The sequence below is a fragment of the Oryzias latipes genome, chromosome 21, assembly GCF_002234675.1.
Source record: "Oryzias latipes chromosome 21, ASM223467v1".
NCBI classification, from domain to species: Eukaryota; Metazoa; Chordata; class Actinopteri; order Beloniformes; family Adrianichthyidae; genus Oryzias; species Oryzias latipes.
Window position 1 is genome coordinate 5,521,294 of NC_019879.2, and position 20,752 is coordinate 5,542,045.

General features: G+C 41.3%; 1 protein-coding gene across 1 annotated transcript in view; it reads left to right on the forward strand.

Annotated features, from left to right (window-relative positions):
• LOC101156209 (Krueppel-like factor 7) overlaps window positions 1-20,752 on the forward strand; it is a 90,718-nt gene that overhangs the window by 57,944 nt on the left and 12,022 nt on the right. The window contains exon 3 of the mRNA XM_004081436.4: window positions 5,022-5,145. Within this exon, the coding sequence (XP_004081484.1) occupies window positions 5,022-5,145 (124 nt within the window). The remainder of the gene's footprint in view (window positions 1-5,021; window positions 5,146-20,752) is intronic.

Sequence of the window (20,752 nt, forward strand, 5' to 3'; positions counted from 1 at the left end):
GGATGTCAGTTTTCCTCCAAGAGGATAAGCTGCCAAGTAGTTTGCTATTATATGTTGAAGATGCGGTACTTTAATCTCTTCCGAGTGAGGGAGGGGGGACTTTGTGAGTAGGAGGACTCACATGTGCAGATGCTGTCAGGAAAAAGAAGTGACTTGTGGGGGCTCTTCACAGCCTGGAGTAATCTGGGGAATCACAGACATTTGCATTTTTTTGGCAGCTGCACCTGAGCAGCAGAGGATCATGAACCCCCGGAAATCAAACCTCCTTTTTTTGTATTTTCAGCGGGGGAATAAAGCCAGTTTGAGTTTGTACAAAAACATTAGAGTGTCAAATTCTGGAGCTGTCTGCCGTTGTCTTAAGTGCCGCGCTCGTTCTCATCACACTTGAAAAACAGTTTAATACCGGATTTATTTGAAGGGAACACTCACTGGGCTGGAATTGCCATGAGCTTTTAAAGCACGTCTACGCTTGGTTCATGCTAAATCAGCACCAGTGTGCTCGTTCTTAACAGCAAGTCTGTCGCGGCTTTGCCAACTGAGCAATTTAATCATTACATTTGATGAGTTGTCAAACCCATCTGGCAACTTTTGAACAAATAACCTGTTTTACAACAAAACGCAGGTATTGCTCGAGTTTCGTTTAGACCAGTGTTAAGCATGTATTGATTGTAATTACTTTGACAAGTAAGGGGTTGCAGTCAGTGACTCAGCCCCTCCCACATCCAACAAACTCATAGTACAGACGAGTAAAGTAGAAGTGGCTTCAACTATCTGTTTTTTAAATTTAAATACACCAATCTCTGTTGGCTGTTCAGGGATTTCATTTCTTTATTTTGAGTTTATGAAGTTAAAGCTTAGCATGAATGTCATATAAAGCTTATGTAAATCATCAGGTCATTTAAAGCTCATTCTGTTTAAGCTAACGCTTTGCTAATAATCTACACAGCTCTCTCTGGGTTCTTAAATTGGTGTGTAACAACCATTACATCTTCAAATGCATTTTTTAACCTAAATCCTAATACTTCACTGTCACCACTTTGTTATTCTTTTTTCAAGTTTCTTTCAGTCTGTTTACCTTATTTTCTGTACTATAAGGAACACATAATAGCCTTTTATTTTTATTTCATTCAAAAAGCGACAGTGCAAATGGTAAGCGGGAGCACCTTAAATGTGGATTAATTCTGGTTGTACTCACTGATGTCGAAGCAATTTGAGAGGTACACAGCGCTCTATCAAAATGTCGGCCTGTTTTTTTTTAAGTCACAAACAATATTGGGAATTATTGGGAATAGGCTAACATGTTTAACCGTTGTGCTATCCTAGGCACTTTACAATTGGGAGTTGGGTCATCTAGACCCACTAGACAGTGCTCTGAACCTTTTTTCTTCAATGATTTGTGATCTTCACTGGTGTCCATGGATTACATGTAATCTTTCCACCTTTGTTATGGTAGGGAGAACACGTCAAAGTAAGAGTGGGGTCACTTTTTTATTCTTTTTACGTGTTACTATGAAGGCTGGGAGTTAACGTAGTCACAGTAATGTTGTACAGTAATGTTTGTACGAGTTGCAAACAAGGTTAGGAGTTACAGGCCTTGGGAATATGATAGCTTTTTTCTGTGTTACATACAGTATCTAGATTTTTTCTGAGTGCATTTAATAAAGTCTGACTGACGGACTTATCTCTGACTCTTTTGTCTCTCTTAATGCGCCGTATGGTTTGGTGCGCCTTATTTATTATAAGTATGAAAATAGACCTTTCATTGACGGTGCCTCTTACGTCAAATCTGGTGCGCCCTATAGTGCAGAAAATACGGTGCATTCACACTGTAGTGAAGTGCACCAGGGTTCACTTGCATGTGAACTGTGAATTTGTGCAATTCAAAACACTACCAACCTTAACAGCGAAAAAGCAGCTCCCCTTTTCATTTACATAAAGTGTTATAGATGCCAGATGTGATAAGTGTTAGTACCCATTCAAAGCAATGTTTTTAATCTTTTAGCACATTCAAATGTTGTTATTATTTAATACCTTTTAGCATCGGTGTTGTGTTTTGCTGTCAAAAATGTGTCATGTACCAGCTGATCAAGAATTCAGCTATGGTTCTTAAAGTGCACCTCCTGCCTGAACATTCAGTTATGAGTCATTAGGCGCCCTCAAATTAGCGTGCCAAAGTGGGCGAGTGTGTGCCCTGGCTAATAACACCCCCACTGTCACTTCAGGGACTTGAGCACACTTGAGCAGGGCTCAGTGGGGCTGCGAGCCAGGGCTTTTGCTCCGATAATTATCGTTGGGCCGGGTGGAGCTAACGCTTTTGTGTGCTCCTGTCACTGGGAGGAGCAGCTTCTACCTGAGCTTCAGCAGCTTTGAAACAGTAAAAGCCCTTTGGCTGCAACACTCTGACGGATGTAGAGTCATCCGAGGACACATCTGTCTTCTGTTTTTTAAAAGCCCAGCACATTTTTCCAGTCTCTTATAGCAGATTATGTTTCTGTTTACAGCAGAAATGCTGAAATGGAAAGTTTAAATTCTAATTTACTGCTTTAAATTTTTAAAGGTAAGCATTTTTTTCTCCCTGGTTATTATTTGTAACTGAACCCAGTCACAATGCTGTCTAACCTGGTTCAGTCGAGTGCCGCCTTCTTTCTCTGAAACCCTAAAAACTGGAGTTTTTCACTGGACAACCTATACAGAAACAATAAAAAAGGAGGTTTCTGTGCAACGACCACGCTGGAGTGCACATTGAAACTACAGTAAAACAATATGCGTCATTCTGGACTGGAGTCTCTGTATGCAAAAGACTCGACTGCAGGATTTGAATATGCAAACGGGAGGGAGCAGAGCTCATGGTGAGGAATCAATTTAGCCTGAGAGCAATGGCAGACACGTCGTGTATGTGCATGAAAAGCGAATCGGATCAAAGAGAGACAAAGTTTGAGAGGGAAATAAAAGGGAAGAGGACATCATTCAAAGCAGGGTGTTCCTTTTACACATCATCTTTTACTGTTAGTTTCGTCATCTCACTTTCAGAGCTGAACCTCAGTCCGTGAGAAGCTCTGACATTCCCTGTCCTGGTTATTCTGGCAAATCTGTCAAACTCAATTTAAGTTTACAAAGAAAAACTTCACTTTCTTGTTATCATGAAACACTGAACACCCTAACCTCTACAAGTTTAATATTTTAGAAACTGACAAGCCATGTTTACACTACTCTTGACAACGGGCGTTCAAGGGGCAGCTATAACTGAAAGTCTGTGTAAACGCCCGTAAACTCGCGTCTTTCATATATCGGAATAGAGCTGTGAAAGAAAAGGCCTGGAGCAAGATTCACAAAAATTGCAGCACTACAACATTTTAGACCAAACCTCTCCTAACTGTAGGTGCCGTTATTAACCCTTGTGCTATCCTGTGACCCCACCCTCACATTGATGTGTTCTCCCTACCATGACAAAGATGGATAAAGGTGGAAAGATTTCATGTAATCCATAGACACCAGTGAAGATCACAAATCATTGAAGAAAAAAGGTTCAGCGCACTGTCTAGCGGGTCTAGATGACCCAACTCCCAATGTTAAAGTGCCTAGGATAGCACAAGGGTTACACAACAGTAGAGAAAGAAGTAGAAGAAGCCCCTCCCTGCTTGTCCAGTGTGAACACCATGGGCTAAATGTACGTTTAAGAACCTGCATTTAGCGCAAACGTAGCTACAGATGGGGAAATCATTTCATCTTTTTGAAGTGTAAACTGAGCAGATAAAGTAATTGACATCAAAGGGATTTTTTTCTAACTTAGTTTTATTATTCTATTTTTTACTCTTTTTTTTATCAAAGATTTAACAGCTTGTATAGAACGTTTTTTTTTTTATTTTTTTACATTGTTTCATGATCCCATTTGAATGTGAAAATCTAACCAGTTGTCCGTAGACTCTTTTTGGAATAACTTTAGACTCCTCATTGGCTCTAGTTAGCGGCTTGTTGGTAGACGTTTGTCTTTTTTAAGAAGATTGGGGGTGTGCGACGATGGCTGTGGAGGGGCTGCTGGGACATCTGGTTAACTGACTGTAAACTGCTGTATTACTCCCCATTAAGAGTCATTAAGATCCCAATTATGGTTACCACCCCCCAAGTTCACATGTGCGCACACCGGGGGTCTCTGCTTTGATTTGGACAGTATTTCAAAACAGAGCTCGCCGTGGTCGTTGGCCTGTGTTTTCGCTTGTTGTAGGACTTAAAAATGAAAATTGATTTTAATGGCTATGCTGATTCCATTAGTGAACTGAGTTACGGTTTGCTATAAAACGTGCAGCTTTCATGGTTCAGATGTTCAGATGTTCATGGTTCATAAAGTAGATTTGTTAAAAACTGTTTCCTGTTTCTGTAAGTAGGGATTTTTGAGTATATTTTTAGCAGTACAAGACCAGATTTGCTGTATTTTATTTTGATTTAATAGACATTGACAGTAAAACATATTTCAATATTTTTAGGCCAAAAAGAAAGTGACTTCATGTGTCTAAAAAAAAAATCACAGCTGGAAGGCTTTCCTTCGTGGAGAGATAACTACAGGCGGAGAACAATAGACCATCTCTTCTCCCATCTGGTGAACTGGAGGAAAAAACTTAATTTACATTTCAGGACCCCCCCCCCCCTCCATCACCACCACCTCGGGGTGTGTGAGTGTGTGTGTGGGGGTGGAGGGATGGTAATAAAGGGAGCAAAACGAGATTCATTTCAGGGTGAATTTGGGATTATGAATTAACACGCTGCAGTGCTGAAAGACTTCATTTACAGCTAATTGAGTGTGTTGGCTCATTGAAATGCCTGTTGTGTTAAAACCGCTCTGCCCGGCCGTTCCCCAGGCAGGGTGTGTGGGGGTGTGAGCCTGGAAGAAAAAAAAAAAAAAAAAGTGGGGGTGGTAACCTGCCTATTAGTGAACAGCTGTAGTTTAGACGTGTGAAATTAAATGAAGAAATTGTAATAAAATGTGACACCTTCTCCTCTTTTTTCCTCTCCTGGCTTCGTCTTAGGTGAGAAGCCCTATAAGTGCTCATGGGAGGGCTGCGAATGGCGCTTTGCCCGGAGTGACGAGTTGACGCGACACTACCGCAAACACACCGGAGCTAAACCATTTAAGTGCAACCACTGCGACAGGTAAACACCACCAGCACCTGCTTGAAAACACACACTTTTTACTTGGAGATCATTTGTGTCGTTCATCCAGGGGGAAGTCATTTCTACCGATACCCAAAAAGATGGGGGATTTTTGGTAAACCTTACACAAAAGGATGCAAAAAAAAGAAAACTGGTTATTTAAAAAGAAAAAGGCTAATTTATCATGTTAGCAAACATATAGCAAATCTCTTTTAAACTTTTTTTTAGCCAAACTTTACAAAAATACCAGCATAGATGCAGCATGATCCTTTTCTGGACTGACAGGTCTCAGGTATTTCATATATTTCATATATAACCTGTTGTTGATGGAATAGTCCATTGATACATTGAGGCGGGGGAGGACAAAACACTTTCATCTGAGCAGTCTTATGTCATTCCACGGATTCACCTTTTCATGACAGAGCTACATAATAACAGGAGTGGAAATTATTTTAGACATTATTTTAAGTGCTCAGCTTGGGGCCCCAGGCAAGCCCCTAACTTTGCCTAATGGTAAGTCCGTCTATGATAAATGACCTGTAAAAATCCTGTGATATATGTATATGATTGACTCAAACATTCCTAGTTTAGCTTGTTAGCTCAGCTTTAGCATTTTCTTCATGAGGGTCTGTCATTGTTCAACACAAAGGAAATTCTATAAACTCTTTGTCAGTACCAATAGGGAATCAACTTCGACAAGTCAAACTAATTTAACATAATCATCACAATAAGACAGAATACTAATCCTACCACTTTTTTAAATTTTATTTTGGATCGTAAAAGGTTCTAGAAATGTTAGCAACAGTTATTCATTGTAACAGTAGAAATGTTATCATTGTTGGTGTAGAAAATGTAAGAAATGATGAGAGAAAACCAGGTTTGATAGCACTGGTATTTAAAAGAGAAAAGGAAAGAAAGCTGAGCACTGAGGGTCTAATCTCACAACAATGATCATGCACTAAACAAGAAAAAACCAAGGAATAGGATGCAGAATGAGAAGAAAAGCTCATAGGAACACAATGAAAAGCCCTACCAAAATAAAGCTGGACTACTATCCAACATTACCAAAAACTTTACAGTTGGAACAATCTGGACAAATCTGAAGAAAACTAAAGAACAAGAAAACAAACAAAATTAAAGCTACAAGTAGCATTTAGCGGGCCCGAGCACGGGCGACCGCCTGGCACGGGTGACCGCCCCACGAGCCACGCCCTGCTCGAACCGTTTGGCTTCATACTTCCTTCTGGTTTCTGGAGCTGCCAGCTACATTTAACATGACAGCAGCATGTCGGTGGGGGGGGGGGGGGGGGGGGGGGGGGTTGAAATCTGTTGGCTTTAAGGACTGAGACGTTTGCATATAGCATGAAACAAATCTTCAACCAATGCTTCGTTTAGACCCGCTCATTTTCTCATCAAGAAGAAGGCATTTTCAGATTAAGAAGCTGTCAATCAATCAATCATAATAATTACTAACACTGTACCTTAGGATGAGAAAAATGGAACTGACCTTATCTCCACTACAATGTCTAGACAAGAGTTAGCTATGTCAGATAACTTGGCCGATTAGCTGGACTGGGATATTGCAAAGTGCAGGTGGTCTAGCATTCAATGTGATGAGTCTGTGGAAAGCAGCAGTGCAGCGCAGCTGTTGGGTTATATTAACATCAAGAGATAAACTCTTGACACAACTGCCCTAATAGACAACTAAAAGAGGAGTTGAAATGTATAACACGGTGAAGGAGTTTTTGTGCAGAAAAAGGTACCATTAGAAAAGCTGGTAGCAGTGACTGCAGACGGGGCTCCTGCTATGATCAATAGACAAACAGGTTTCATCACTCACTGTAAAGCTGACCCAGACTTTCCAAAATGTCTGCATTACTGCTGCTTCATTCACCAGTAGGCCTTAAGTGTAAAAGTGATTGGCTCTGGACACTAAGTTGGAGATATGTAGGAGGCATCTCATTCGGAAATCTCAGCCTCGTGATACAAACGGCTGATTTTTTATGAAATTTTAATTATCTGACTGCAACGCAATCAACCACTTCCTGTTTGGCGGTGGCTTGCGCAGGCATTGTCAGGTGTACACCCATGAAACTTTAAACGATGAGAGAAGACCCTTGTGAGTATCTCCTGTTGTAATTTTATGAACATCGGACAAAGCACAGAGAAAATACAGGGCAGAATGTGCCCCATGCAATAACTAGGTGGCGCTATAGAGCTCGTCCAAAGTTGTCATATCCATGGGTTCAGAATGGAAGCTTCATCACCTCCATTGAATTTCAGTGAGATCGAACAAGGAATGTGCACGTGAGAGCAACATTTGTGCATGGCGAGATGCCCAACTTTGCCGCTCTGTCACGACCACACCCCCGCTTTGAAAGTTATGGTATTTTAACAGAGTAAACTTCAATGGTTTTTCAACAGGGGGACGTCATTTTGAGGTGTGTTTGCTCATCCTACTTGGAGCAGTGATGTTCCAACTAAAACATGTCATTTCCTGTTGCCAACAGGTGGCGCTACACCTGTTTCGGATTTTTCCACTGCAGACGTGTTCAAAGTCAGACTACAATCATGCACAACAAATTTGGATCAGATTATAATATTTATGGCTGAGTAATGGCCATTTTTCTTTTCATGGCGTGATTTCGAAACGACCTCAAATTTTGACGCGCCGCCACGGTCACAAACAACCGTAAAAATTTAAAAGTTTCGCAATTTAAGATTGGACATGTGTTTAGTTTACAAAACCAAAGTTTGGAGTCATTGTTCAAAAATCTCTAGGAGGAGTTCGTTCTAGAACGAGACCTGCAAATGACCAAAATTCAGCAAAAATGACATATTGACATCAATATAGCAGACTTCCTGTGCAACTGACAGCTTGGTACCAAGAGACTTTTTTGTAGCTTTTCATCTGATGAACATGTCCTGTAAAAATCAAGCTTGTATGTTAAAGAACATGGCGGGGCTCTCAAAAACAAACATGGTAGGTGGCGCTATTGAGCTGTTTTTGTTCACCCATGCACGTGCTGTATATATAAGTTGGAGATATGTATGGAGGCATCTCATTCTGAAATATCAGCCTCGTGATACAAACGGCTGATTTTTTATGAATTTTTAATTATCTGACTGCAACGCCATCAACCACTTCCTGTTTGGTGGTGGCTTGCGCAGGCACCGTCAGGTGTACACCCATGAAACTTTAGACGATGAGAGAAGACCCTTATGAGTATCTCCTGTTGTAATTTTATGAACGTCGGACAAAGGACAGAGAAAAGATAGGTCAGAATGTGACATAAAATGTATTTGTCAATATCTAGGTGGCGCTGTGGAGTTCGTCCAAGATTGTCATATCCATTGGTTCAGAATGGAAGCCTCATCACCTCCATTGAATTTCAGTGAGATTGGACAAGGAATGTGCACGTGAGAGCAACTTTTGTGTGCACGGCGAGACGCCCAACTTCGCCGCTCTGTCACGACCACACCCCTGCGTTGAAAGTTATGGCTTTTTATCAGAGTAAACTTCAATGGCTTTTCAACAGGTGGACATCATTTTGAGGTGTGTCGGCTCATCCTACTTGGAGCAGTGATGCTCCAAGTCAAACATGTCATTTCCTGCTGCCAGCAGGTGGCGCTACACTTGTTCCAGATTCTTCCACTGCAGATGTGTTCAAAGTCAGACTACAATCATGCATATCAACTTTGGATCAGATTGGATTTTGCATGGCTGAGTAATGGCCATTTTTCTTTTCATGGCGTGTTTTCAAAATGACCTCCAAGTTCGACGCGCCGCCACGGTCACAAACATCCGTAATACCTTTAAAGCTTCGCAATTTAACATCGGACATGTATCTAGTTTACAAAACCAAAGTTTGGAGTCATTATTCATAAATCTCTAGGAGGAGTTCGTTCTAGAAGGAGGCCTACAAATGTCCAAAATAGAGCAAAAATGACATATTGACACCAATATAGCAGACTTCCTGTGCGACTGACAGCTTGGTACCAGGAGACTTTTTTGTAGGTTTCCATCTGATGAACATGTCCTGAAAAAATCAAGCTTGTATGTTAAAGCATATGCGGGGGCTCGGGACAAATGTCACTGTAGGTGGCGCTGTCGAGCCGTTTTTGTGCGCCCATGCCAATCTCCTGTAAAATACGAAATTTTTCGCGACTCCTGATGTGTGTGCCAAATTTGGTGAGTTTTGGGGTATGTTAAAGGCCTCAAAAAGGCGACTCTTCCGTCGGAAGAAAAAGAATAATAATTAAAGCTACAAGTAGCATTTAGCGGGCCCGAGCACGTGCCACCGCCTGGCACGAGCGACCGCCCCGTCAGCAACGCCCTGCTCGAGCCATTCTCGTCGTTTTTTCTTGTCCATTCTGGAGCTCCAAGCTAATGTTAATATGACAGCAGCCTGTGGGGGGGGGGGGGGGGACTATAATCTGTTGCCTTAAAGGACAAAGACTTTTGCATATAGCATGAAAAAAATTCTTAAATCTAAGCCTCGTTTAGACCTGCTCATTTTCTCATCAAGTAGAAGAAGGTTTTTATCAGATTAAGAAACAAGCAATGATGATAATTGCTATCACTGTTCCTAAGAATGAGAACAATAGAACTCATTCAATTTCCACTACAATGTCTAGATGAGTGTCAGCTATGTCTGATAACTTGGCCAATTAGCTGGACCGGGATCTTACAAAGTGCAGGTGGTTTAACGTCCAGTGTGATGAGTCTGTGGACGGCAACAGTTCAGCATAGCTTTTGGTTTCCACAAGAGAAGAATTCCTGACACATCTGCCCTAACAGACAACTACAAGAGGAGTTGAAATGTATAACACGGTGAAGGAGTTTTTGTGCAGAAAAAGGTACCATTAGAAAAGCTGGTAGCCATACCTGCAGACGGGGCTCCTGCTATGATTGACCGACAAACAGGTTTCATCACTCACTGTAAAGCTGACCAAGACTTTCCAAAATGTCTGCATTACTGCTGCTTCTTTCACCAGTAGGCCTTATGTGCAGAAGTGATTGGCTCTGGACATATAATGACTCCTATTGTGAAAATCATAAAAAACCTCAGCTGCAAAGCAAAACAGAACAGGATTTTTAAGGTGCTATTGGTGGAGATATCTGCTGAATATGGTGAATCTGAACTTGTATTCTTGACTGACATTACTGGAAAACTAAACCACTTGATCTGCGAGCTGCAAGACATTGGCAAAACTATATTTTTTTATTGACCAGCCTGTCTGAGCCAGTGTTTTTCTTGTGGGGATCTTTTCTGCCAGGGCTTGCCAGCTTGGTCAGTGGATGTTGCTGCAGTTGTCTCCCTTGCTGGGACAGCTGGAGTTAAACATAGCAGCCTCACGGCTGTGAAGTGGACCCCGTTGCTGTCCCAGTCTGGATGGGCACTGTGGTGATGTTCCAATGTTCAGGCTGGCTCCTGGTATGAAGAGATTCCCAAGTACCATTTCCTAACCGCAGAGCCAAGGATGTGTTTACATGTTTAGGTCAAAAATGTGATGAACAGTTTCATGTTGTCTATTGATGTAAGTTTAAACCTAAACATGTTTCCCTGTTACTAATCCAGTTGATATGGTTCTCCATCTGTGTCTAGGTGATAGAAAAGCATTTTTTTATATTTAGAGCTCCAAGCAAACAAACAGTTGTCTATATAAGAGCTTTTACAATTGTGGACTTTTAGCAGGTCTCTGAATACATGTGACCAATGTATGGTGGATTTTCACAGACTTTGTGTAAAACTGAAGGTGACAGAGACTTTGGAGAAGTGGCTACATTGCTCTGGACTTCTTTGTTTCATCCACAGAAGAGTAAAATATGTGATTGATTTTGAAAAGCTGCTGAAAAATGTATCTTTTTAAAATTGCAATTTCTAATTTGGGTTTTACATTTTGTGTTCCATTTTTTGTGATTGTATTAGAAAGATTTGTTATTTATTTGGTGTTTAAAGGTGGTACATAATGTATATACACAATCTTCTTAGAGACATTTGCTATATGTTGTGTTTGTTGTCGTTGTAGTTTAATTTCTTTGGATGTATAGAAAGGAAATGAAAAGAAGTTGCAGCATTGATTAAAAAAGCATAAAAGAGACATTTACTGTCTGATGTTACATCTGTAGGAGTGTACTGAGACTGGGTTTTGTTTTGGAGCACATTCATATATTTTGTTTGTAAAAAAAAAAAAAAGATAAAATATAAAGTTAATTGTATTTTGGATGAATAAAAAAGCAATGATTAGTGCTAAGGATGTATAAAAGACAAACAAAACAAAGGAAATTGCTGTATTTTAGTGTTGAACTAGGCTTTCTAACTGTTCTACTTTCTGTCTGCCACTCGTGGCTAATTTACATGTGAGCACACAGCCGGGGGGGGGGGGGGGGGGGGGGGGGCTAACTCCACTCCTGCAGCAGGGGAGACTGATGAAAAGCTTGAGGATGTAAGATTGAATAAATAAAATCCTAGAGTTGACCAGTTCATTTTATAAATGTAAATATTTTTTATTTTGGTGCTGATAAACTAAACAGATTTTATGATAAAAATATTTGCTTGAGTCAAAATGTCCAAAAATTTGCTTTCAGCACAATAGGGTGATTAAGGTGGTTAAATGTTTCTCGTACGTATAGTGCTGCTTTTCAAACGTGGAGCTTTGTAAGACGCATCTAATTCTGAAATCTCAGCTTCCTGAGATAAACGGCTGATTTCCTATGAAGCTTGATTATATGATCATGCTTCATGATCATTTATGAACATATATAGCTCGTCCAAAATTGTCATATCCATGGGTTCAGAATGGAAGTTTCATCAAATCTATTTAATTTCAGTGAGATCAGACAAAGAATGTGAACGTGAGAGCAACATTTGTGCACGGCGAGATACCCAACTTCGCCGCTCTGTCACGACCACACCCCCGCGTTGAAAGATTTGTTTTTCATCAGAGTAAACTTCAATGGTTTTTCAACAGGTGGACGTCATTTTGAGGTGTGTTTGCTCATCCTACTTGGAGCAGTGATGCTCCAAGTAAAACATGTCATTTCCTGTTGCCAACAGGTGGCGCTACACCTGTTTCGGATTTTTCCACTGCAGATGTGTTCAAAGTCAGACTACAATCATGCACAACAAATTTGGATCAGATTAGATTATTTATGGCTGAGTAATGGCCATTTTTCTTTTCATGGCGTGATTTCGAAACGACCTCAAATTTTGACGCGCCGCCACGGTCACAAACAACCGTAAAAACTTAAAAGCTTCGCAATTTAAGATCGGACATGTGTTTAGTTTACAAAACCAAAGTTTGGAGTCATTGTTCAAAAATCTCTAGGAGGAGTTCGTTCTAGAACGAGGCCTGCAAAGGACCAAAATAGAGCAAAACTGACATATTGACATCAATATAGCAGACTTCCTGTGCGACTGACAGCTTGGTCCCAAGAGACTTTTTTGTAGGTTTCCATCTGATGAACATGTCCTGTAAATATCAAGCTTGTATGTTAAAGAACATGGCGGGGCTCTCAAAAACAAACATGGTAGGTGGCGCTATTGAGCCGTTTTTTGTTCACCCATGCAAGTGCTGTGTATCTAAGTTGGAGATATGTAAGAGGCCTCTCATTCTGAAATCTCAGCCTCGTGATACAAACGGCTGATTTTTTATGAATTTTTAATTATCTGACTGCAACGCAATCAACCACTTCCTGTTTGGTGGTGGCTTGCGCAGGCACCGTCAGGTGTACACCCATGAAACTTTAGACGATGAGAGAAGACCCTTATGAGTATCTCCTGTTGTAATTTTATGAATGTCGGACAAAGCACAGAGAAAAGATAGGTCAGAATGTGACATAAAATGTATTTGTCAATATCTAGGTGGCGCTATGGAGCTCGTCCAAGATTGTCATATCCATGGGTTCAGAATGGAAGCCTCATCACCTCTATTGAATTTCAGTGAGATTGGACAAGGAATGTGCACGTGAGAGCAACTTTTGTGTGCATGGCGAGACGCCCAACTTCGCCGCTCTGTCACGACCACACCCCCGCATTGAAAGTTATGGCTTTTTATCAGAGTAAACATCAATGGCTTTTCAACAGGTGGACATCATTTTGAGGTGTGTCGGCTCATCCTACTTGGAGCAGTGATGCTCCAAGTAAAACATGTCATTTCCTTTTACCAGCAGGTGGCGCTACACCTATTCCAGATTCTTCCACTGCAGATGTGTTCAAAGTCAGACTACAATCATGCATATCAACTTTGGATAATATTGGATTTTGCATGGCTGAGTAATGGCCATTTTTCTTTTCATGGCGTGTTTTCAAAATGACCTCCATTTTCGACGCGCCGCCACGGTCACAAACAACCTTAAAAACGTAAAAGCTTCGCAATTTAACATCGGACATGTGTTCAGTTTACAAAACCAAAGTTTGGAGTCATTATTCACAAATCTCTAGGAGGAGTTCGCTCTAGAGTGAGGCCTGCAAATGTCCAAAATGAAGCAAAAATGACATATTGACCTCAATATATCAGACTTCCTGTGCGAGTGACAGGTGGGTCCTTTCAGACTTTTTTGTAGGTCTCCATCTGAAGAACATGCCCTGTAAAAATCAAGCTTGTACGTTAAAGCGTATGCGGGGCGTCGGGACAAAAGTCACTGTAGGTGGCGCTATCAAGCCGTTTTTCTGCGCCCATGCCAATCTCCTATAAAATACGAAATTTTTCGCGACTCCTGATGTGTGTGCCAAATTTGGTGAGTTTTGGGGTATGTTAAAGGCCTCAAAAAGGCGACTCTTCCGGTAGAATAATAATAATAATAATAATAATAATAAACATTCGAATTACAATAGGGTCCTTGCACTCCGTGCTCGGGCCCTAATAAATATGCTTTTCTATTCTGCTTAAAGACTAATCACTGACTTTGCTTCACTGAACACATTAAATGAAAAACGATTAAACTGATGTGAGACAAATTAGCTGCCGATTCATTTATTTAAATCCTCAGAGTTATCACTAGAACAGTTGGCTGCTACATTTTTTTGAAAGCGCCTCTGAACATATTTTAATGCATGCAGCACAGCGGGGAATCAGTCAAAGTCTCTGACAAATGAGAAATAAGACTACATTCTTCATCCAGTGCATGTCGTGCAGTGATCAAAAGCTGAAATGTTCTACAACAAATGCATTTTTTTCTTTAAATAAGTAAAGATAAACAGAACAGTCACTTTGAAAGCAAAAATGACTGTTTTTTCATGTTATTTTTTGTAGCTGCTATGCAAGAAGACTAAATATAGAAGATGCAGTGATGAGCAGTGCTGTTATCTTCAACCAAGTTAGCTGGAAGTGGATTCAGGTCAATGAGGGACCTGCTTCCACTCAGGAATTGATTGCAGATTTATTGACTTTCCAGTCATGTTGTCTGGCAGGCGGCCGGCTGCGTTGTTCACTGATCCTGTGTCAGTGTGTTTGTTTTACACCGCTTCTGCAGACAGGGGAGAACAAAAGGACAAACGGATGAGGGGATGTCCGTCCCGGGCTGGAAATAAACTGATAAGGAGATGAAAGCTCACAGAATGTTTGTCAGAACTGCAGCGCAGCAAAGTGCTGCTCTTTTAACATTTACTTTAAAGATTGTGGGTGTGCTGTAAAGTGTTTTCGGGGTTTGAACCCCATGCACCGTTTCGGTCCAATTCAGTTCTGGTTTCAAGCTTCTACTACAGTCCTTAAAATTAGCATGTAAATAAAATACATGTGGGCTTCTTACCGTTTGGTTTCTTTTAAACCAGTATGGCCATTTTGGGAGGATTTAATCTCCCAGCATGATGGTATATCCAAAAAAAAGCATATTGGTAAAACAACACCATGTAGCGTCCATCTAAGTGGTCATAAGTGTCTACCACTACAGTGCTGCCTTAGGGTTTGGACGTTCTCACGTAAAGATTGCTTGTAGTGGTGAGACGCTGTTGCTAAACTACACCCAGAGAATAGAACTGAGCTACAAAGACAAATAATATTTATTTTAACTATTAGAATGAAGGTTTAGCTTTAAAAATGACAGATACAGTTAAACTAAATGATTGGGGAAGAACGGGAAAAACTCCCGACAAACTCCTAGTGGTTGTTGAGCGAACTGCATCTGGCTCCGCTTGGCTTGCCACACAAATGTGTTCTGGAATTTAATCCGAATCTGAATTCATTCCATACCCTTACATTTAGCTCTACAGGTGGAGTGCTTGGAAAATACATAGCGACATCCGTTATCAACTTTCACTTTGATCAAGTTATCAAAGTGAAAGACTTCGATTAAACTGAAATATTAAAAGGAAAATTCACACAAGTGCCTCAAAACAATTATTGGCATTAGTCCAAAAGCATGTTAACATGTCATTCACGTGTTAGACTCATAAATGTAGACCATCTCAGTTAGCTGGGTTAGCTTGCAGGTTCATTTGTGGATTGTAATACAGCAAAAGTAAGTGGGCGCGTAGCAATAACTAAACTGCTTTGTGTGACACACTCATGTAGCAGCAGTTGGGAAGTTTCTGACTATTCCAAACTGTCATGGCCATAAAAACCCCCACGGCCGGGTAGAAATGTTGAGAGACTGGAGTTGATACCAGCGCCGCAGCCTTCCCGGCAGAACAGCCTGTCGTCTGCTCTGACCCGAGCAGCAGTGGCAACACTCCAGAGGGGGAACCGTTGAGAGGGAGCAGCACGCCTCGGTGAACATCATTTACCTCGTCTGTCCTGTTAGTCAAACTGAAGTGGAGGCCTAAAAATAAAGAAACAACGGACCTTCAAGAGCCGGGTTCTGTTGGCCGACCTGCGTGGATCATTACCGTTATCAGAGCTGGCATCTGGCCCTCAAAGAAGGAGAGAAAAGTGTATGTGCGCTTACTCATGCTCCTATTAAATAGATTCTGGCTATTGGCAAGCAGGTTGCATCTAATTGAGTGGCACCAAATGCCAGCTCCACTTCCACTGTGTGTGTGTGTGTCAGTGAGTGAGTGTGTGTGGGCTTGCAGTAGCTTTCCAATCTACAAAACACACACACATAAACTTTTGCCCCAGAGACAGAGTAATTGGCTGTTTTGGGTTCCCTCTAGTTTGGGTTTTAGACATCAAATCCCCACCAAACCTGCTGGCAGCTTCTAATCCCGCCTAAGAGCCGGAGCAGCGCCGGAGCTGCGCTCGCTCCTTCCTGGAACGCAAACACAAAAACTGCAGAAACACAAAAGCATTTAGATGCAAAGTCATAATTGGTTCGCATGAATATTTAAATGTCAAGACATAACACGAATTGTGGGAAACACAAAGGCGTAAGCTGCTTCACGTCTGCGGCTTGCTCCGCCTCACATGGCGAGCGGGGGCCGACGAATTCTGTCACTGAGGAGCTGACATTTTCTGAAGCTCAAATGAAGTAGAAGAAGTTGGCCAAAACACATTCAAGAATTGATTAAACAAGCATTTTTTTTAGAGTGTAAGCCTTCAGATGTACTTTCTGCTTCACGGTTAACATGGTAACCACGGTTACTAGACTCTACCAGCCTGTTTCACAACATACGAAGGCCTAAGCTGCTGATGCACAGTTCTTTTGCTTTGAGTTCAGGACTGGTTCCTGATGTTCTTTGGACCGTGAGTAAATGTTGATCTATTGGGTTCCACTAAAATATCTGCAAACATCTTAATTCACAACATATTAGATTTACCAGCAATATATGAGAGCATTTTACCTTCATCATTAACCATTACTCTAGTATAATACATGGATTGAAAGACATTTGCAACTTTTAAGACCCACTTCCATCCTCTTTTGATCTATTTTAGAAGTGTTCCCGGTGGTCTTTTACACATTTATCATTTTAATTCAGATTTGTGGGCAAATCCCTTGGCGCAAAGCCACTCCCTCTTCCCCTCCCAATTACTGAGAGCTCTCTGTTTACACAGTCCCTCGCATTCCCAACCTAACATTACCGGTACAGCTATCCAGCCGTCCAGTGGACGCATCAGGATGGAGCGGAGCAGAAAACTTGTGGCCAACCCATTGTAGCACCTAGTCACAGCTACAAGCTTTTTCAAATGGCATTTGATTCACAATGATTTGAGTAAAAAAATACTCAGAAATGTAGTTTTAAGCTGAATTTTCTTTATCTATGTCTTCCATCATCAGAAAAAATGCTACAGAACACGTTAAAAACACCAAAAACACAACTTTCATCTGAGTGGGTCTTCAAGTTACAAGTCAGTTCCCTGTCACTCCAATGGGAAGTGATCCAGTGTAGATGGAGTCTGGTTTTTCAATCTGCTTATACTCAGGAGGCTCTTTGATCTCAACACTGGGAGCCAAAAGAGTTTCATTGACAGGCGATGGCTAATTCAACATTTTCCAGCAACTCTTAGACTTTTCCTGCTGAAGGAGTGACGTCTGTAGGAAGTTTTAGGTCACATGACCCCATCTTTTGTCTTTCTGATTATTACTACTGTGAATGCCTTCATCTCAGGGCTACATGGCAGTGTAGTGGTTGGCACTCTAGCCTCACAGCAAGAACCCTGGTTCAACTCTCAGCTGGTTCTTTTTTGTGTAGAGTTTGCATGTTCTCCCCATGTATCCGTGGGCTTTGTCCGGGCACCCGGCATCTCCTTTAGTCCAAAAACATGCTTTCTATGGTAATGGATGACTCTAAATGTTTCCTTGGTGGGATTGTGTGGACCAGCAACAGACTGCTTACTCATCCAGGGTGAACTCCACTTCTGCCCCACAGCATCGGAGACATGACCCCAAAAGGGGATCAAGTGGGTTTGAAAGATGAATGGATGATCTTAACTCACTCAGTGTGGGAGTTTGTCCATGTTCAACGCCAAAGAAAGTATTCTCCATAATCACAACTGCATCCATTTGATTGACAAGTTGATTTGACTTAGCACAGTATCATTAAAAATTCATTTATGTCTCAACTTTCCCTTTTGAACGCTGCTCAGTCAAGCTACGACAACAGTTTTAACACAAATAGAGATTCAAACTGAGCAAAGAGGACACTTTAAATGACAAAATGACTCCTTATTACATGTCAGAATGTGGAATAATCGGTTTCATTTACCTAAAAACAAAATTTAAAACAGCTTTGAATGAAAAAAAAGTTTGAGTTTCCAGAGAAGTGATTTCATAAACTTTTTCAACCCAGCTTCACCACGATTGTAACGACAAAACAGCATTTGTACAACTATTTGGTTTTTAGTTGTAACTTTTTCTGTTTCAAAGTGTATCTGAGTTTTATATTCCCTCAAGAGTTTAAAATTAAATATTACGTTTTCAAATCTGATCTGTTTATGTTCAATGATTTTGCTGAACGTTTGCATAAACAGAAATGAGACTGCATTTTCTTTCATTTCTTATCTTTTTTTAACGACATTTCAATAGCTGTAGCCCTTAAAGACACTTCTGCCCTTTCCCTCTGAGCTTCTTTGATCAAATCTAAGCGGGACCTGAAGCCCATACAGTACAGTACCAGACAGATTCCCTCTCCATCCACCGCAGACACATCTGTGGTGGGTGGAGAGCGCCAAACATTTCCATAAGAATGGCGGAAAGTGGCAGCCATGGAGAAGTTAACATTTGATAGAATGTTCAATGTGACACTATTCCTCCAGGGGATACACAAACACACACTCACACAAATGCACACAGGGCTGTGTTATTAATCCTTCCTAATCAAGCAAAGACCCCCCGATGCTTTTGGGGGATGGGAGGAGGAGGAGGAGGAGCAGGAGGACCGGCGGAGAGAGGAGAGGTTAGAGGAGGATAATAAGGAAGTATGTGTGCATTTAAGGGGAATGAAGGAGGGGTGAGGAGGTACCAGCTGGACTGGCTGCAACGCCCCCCAACAGTGACACCGAAGCTGGCATGGCCATCTGTGCAGACGCACACACACACATGCACAGATCAGTGAAGGTGTACAGTAGGTACCACATGGCCGGCGAAGGAGTGAAGTGAAACGCTTGACTGGGGACAACAAAGAGCAGAGTTCAGCTGTTGGGATTGGTTTTCACAATGGAGAGGGGTTTTTTTCACACTGATGCCGAGGAAGTTACACTCCAACCTCCAAAAACAGAGGTCAAAATAAAAATAAAAACCTGGAACATTTTGTGACCATCTTCATGTCTATGAAAAGTAGACTTAAATCTGATCAAAATGTTTACAGACTTGGCTTCTTTGATGTTTTGTGACGGCGCAGAAAACCTAAACTTTTTCTGAAACTGGATGGACTTTGCAGTAAAAATTAACCAACTTTAAGCTGCAAGATAAAAATTACGATTTTCGACTAAAATGTCAAGGGGCAACACTTTGACTTCCTGTTTGAAGCCTGTTTCACAAAGGTTGATAGTTGGAGCCAGGTCTGTTTACCAGTGGAATCAAAGAGACTTTTCATACAATCGATTCCCATCAGGGCGGCAGTAGTGCAGAGGTAGAGTGGTCAACCTCTTGTCACAGGTTCAATTCCTACCTTGCCTGTTCATGCGTCAAAGTGTCCTTGGGTAAGACATAGAACTCCAGAAATTCTTCTGGTGGTCACATGTTGAGTGTGAATATTTATCTGTGCACTTTGGACATCAATTAAGGTAAAAAGGACAACATGAGTACAAACCTTTAATAAAACTGTTGAGTTTTACAGAAGTAAACTGGCTCACAGTCTTTTTCCATAAAAGTTAGTCACATGAGTGATTAGATTGAACCCTACGGCTAGATCTCACCAGCGACATTTAAATAACACACAATCCTTGACATCCTTTTTGACCATTTATGCGATCAATGTTAAAATGTTGATTCAGTTGATGAAAGCGCCTTTTCATACCAACTTTGCACCAATATGCAACACCAACGTGAAGTGTTGTGTAACGGCGCACGCACATCCTACGGATTTTTTCTCTTAATAAATCACAATCAATTTTAAATGTAGCCCAGCTTTTGCGGCTTCATGACACGCCCCATAGTTGCCCATAAATAGTCCGTGAAACGCCTACAAGGTAATATTCATTGATTGCGAAATCATGGCAAACAAATACAGAGAGGAAATCAAAAAAACGTAACTTCACTCAATGTGGAGTAGAAGTTATCGAGGTGGAAAAGAGGAGAAAATGTTGTTTGGAGGGCACAGTGTGGGCATTACTAATGCCAAAAAGGCACGTGAGCGGCAAACGGTGGCTGACGACGTAAATGCTGTAGCCTCACAACCTCGGACTGTGGCCGAAATAAAAGCCCACAGAGCTCCAACAGGACGGCTCGAGGAAGTCGGAACCGGCTCATAAGCCACTCGTCCTCGTTTGCCAGCACGTCTTCTTGCTGTCTAAAGATGCGTTCACTCCGAATTCTTCCATTTGCCACATCTTCTAAGAGCGCAAGATCAGCCATTGTGCGTCATTACGCATTGTGATGGGGCATTTTATTTCCATCCATTTAATTACATCTGACAAGCTACAGATGTCGGTAATAATCAACGTGGAAATGGGAAATTGTTCAGCGCAAATGTAATTTCTTGTTGCTTTCTGAATGGTTGAGACATACGCCATACATTGTTTTATCAAAAATAAAACAAACTAAAGGCATGTACCTCTGCCGGTT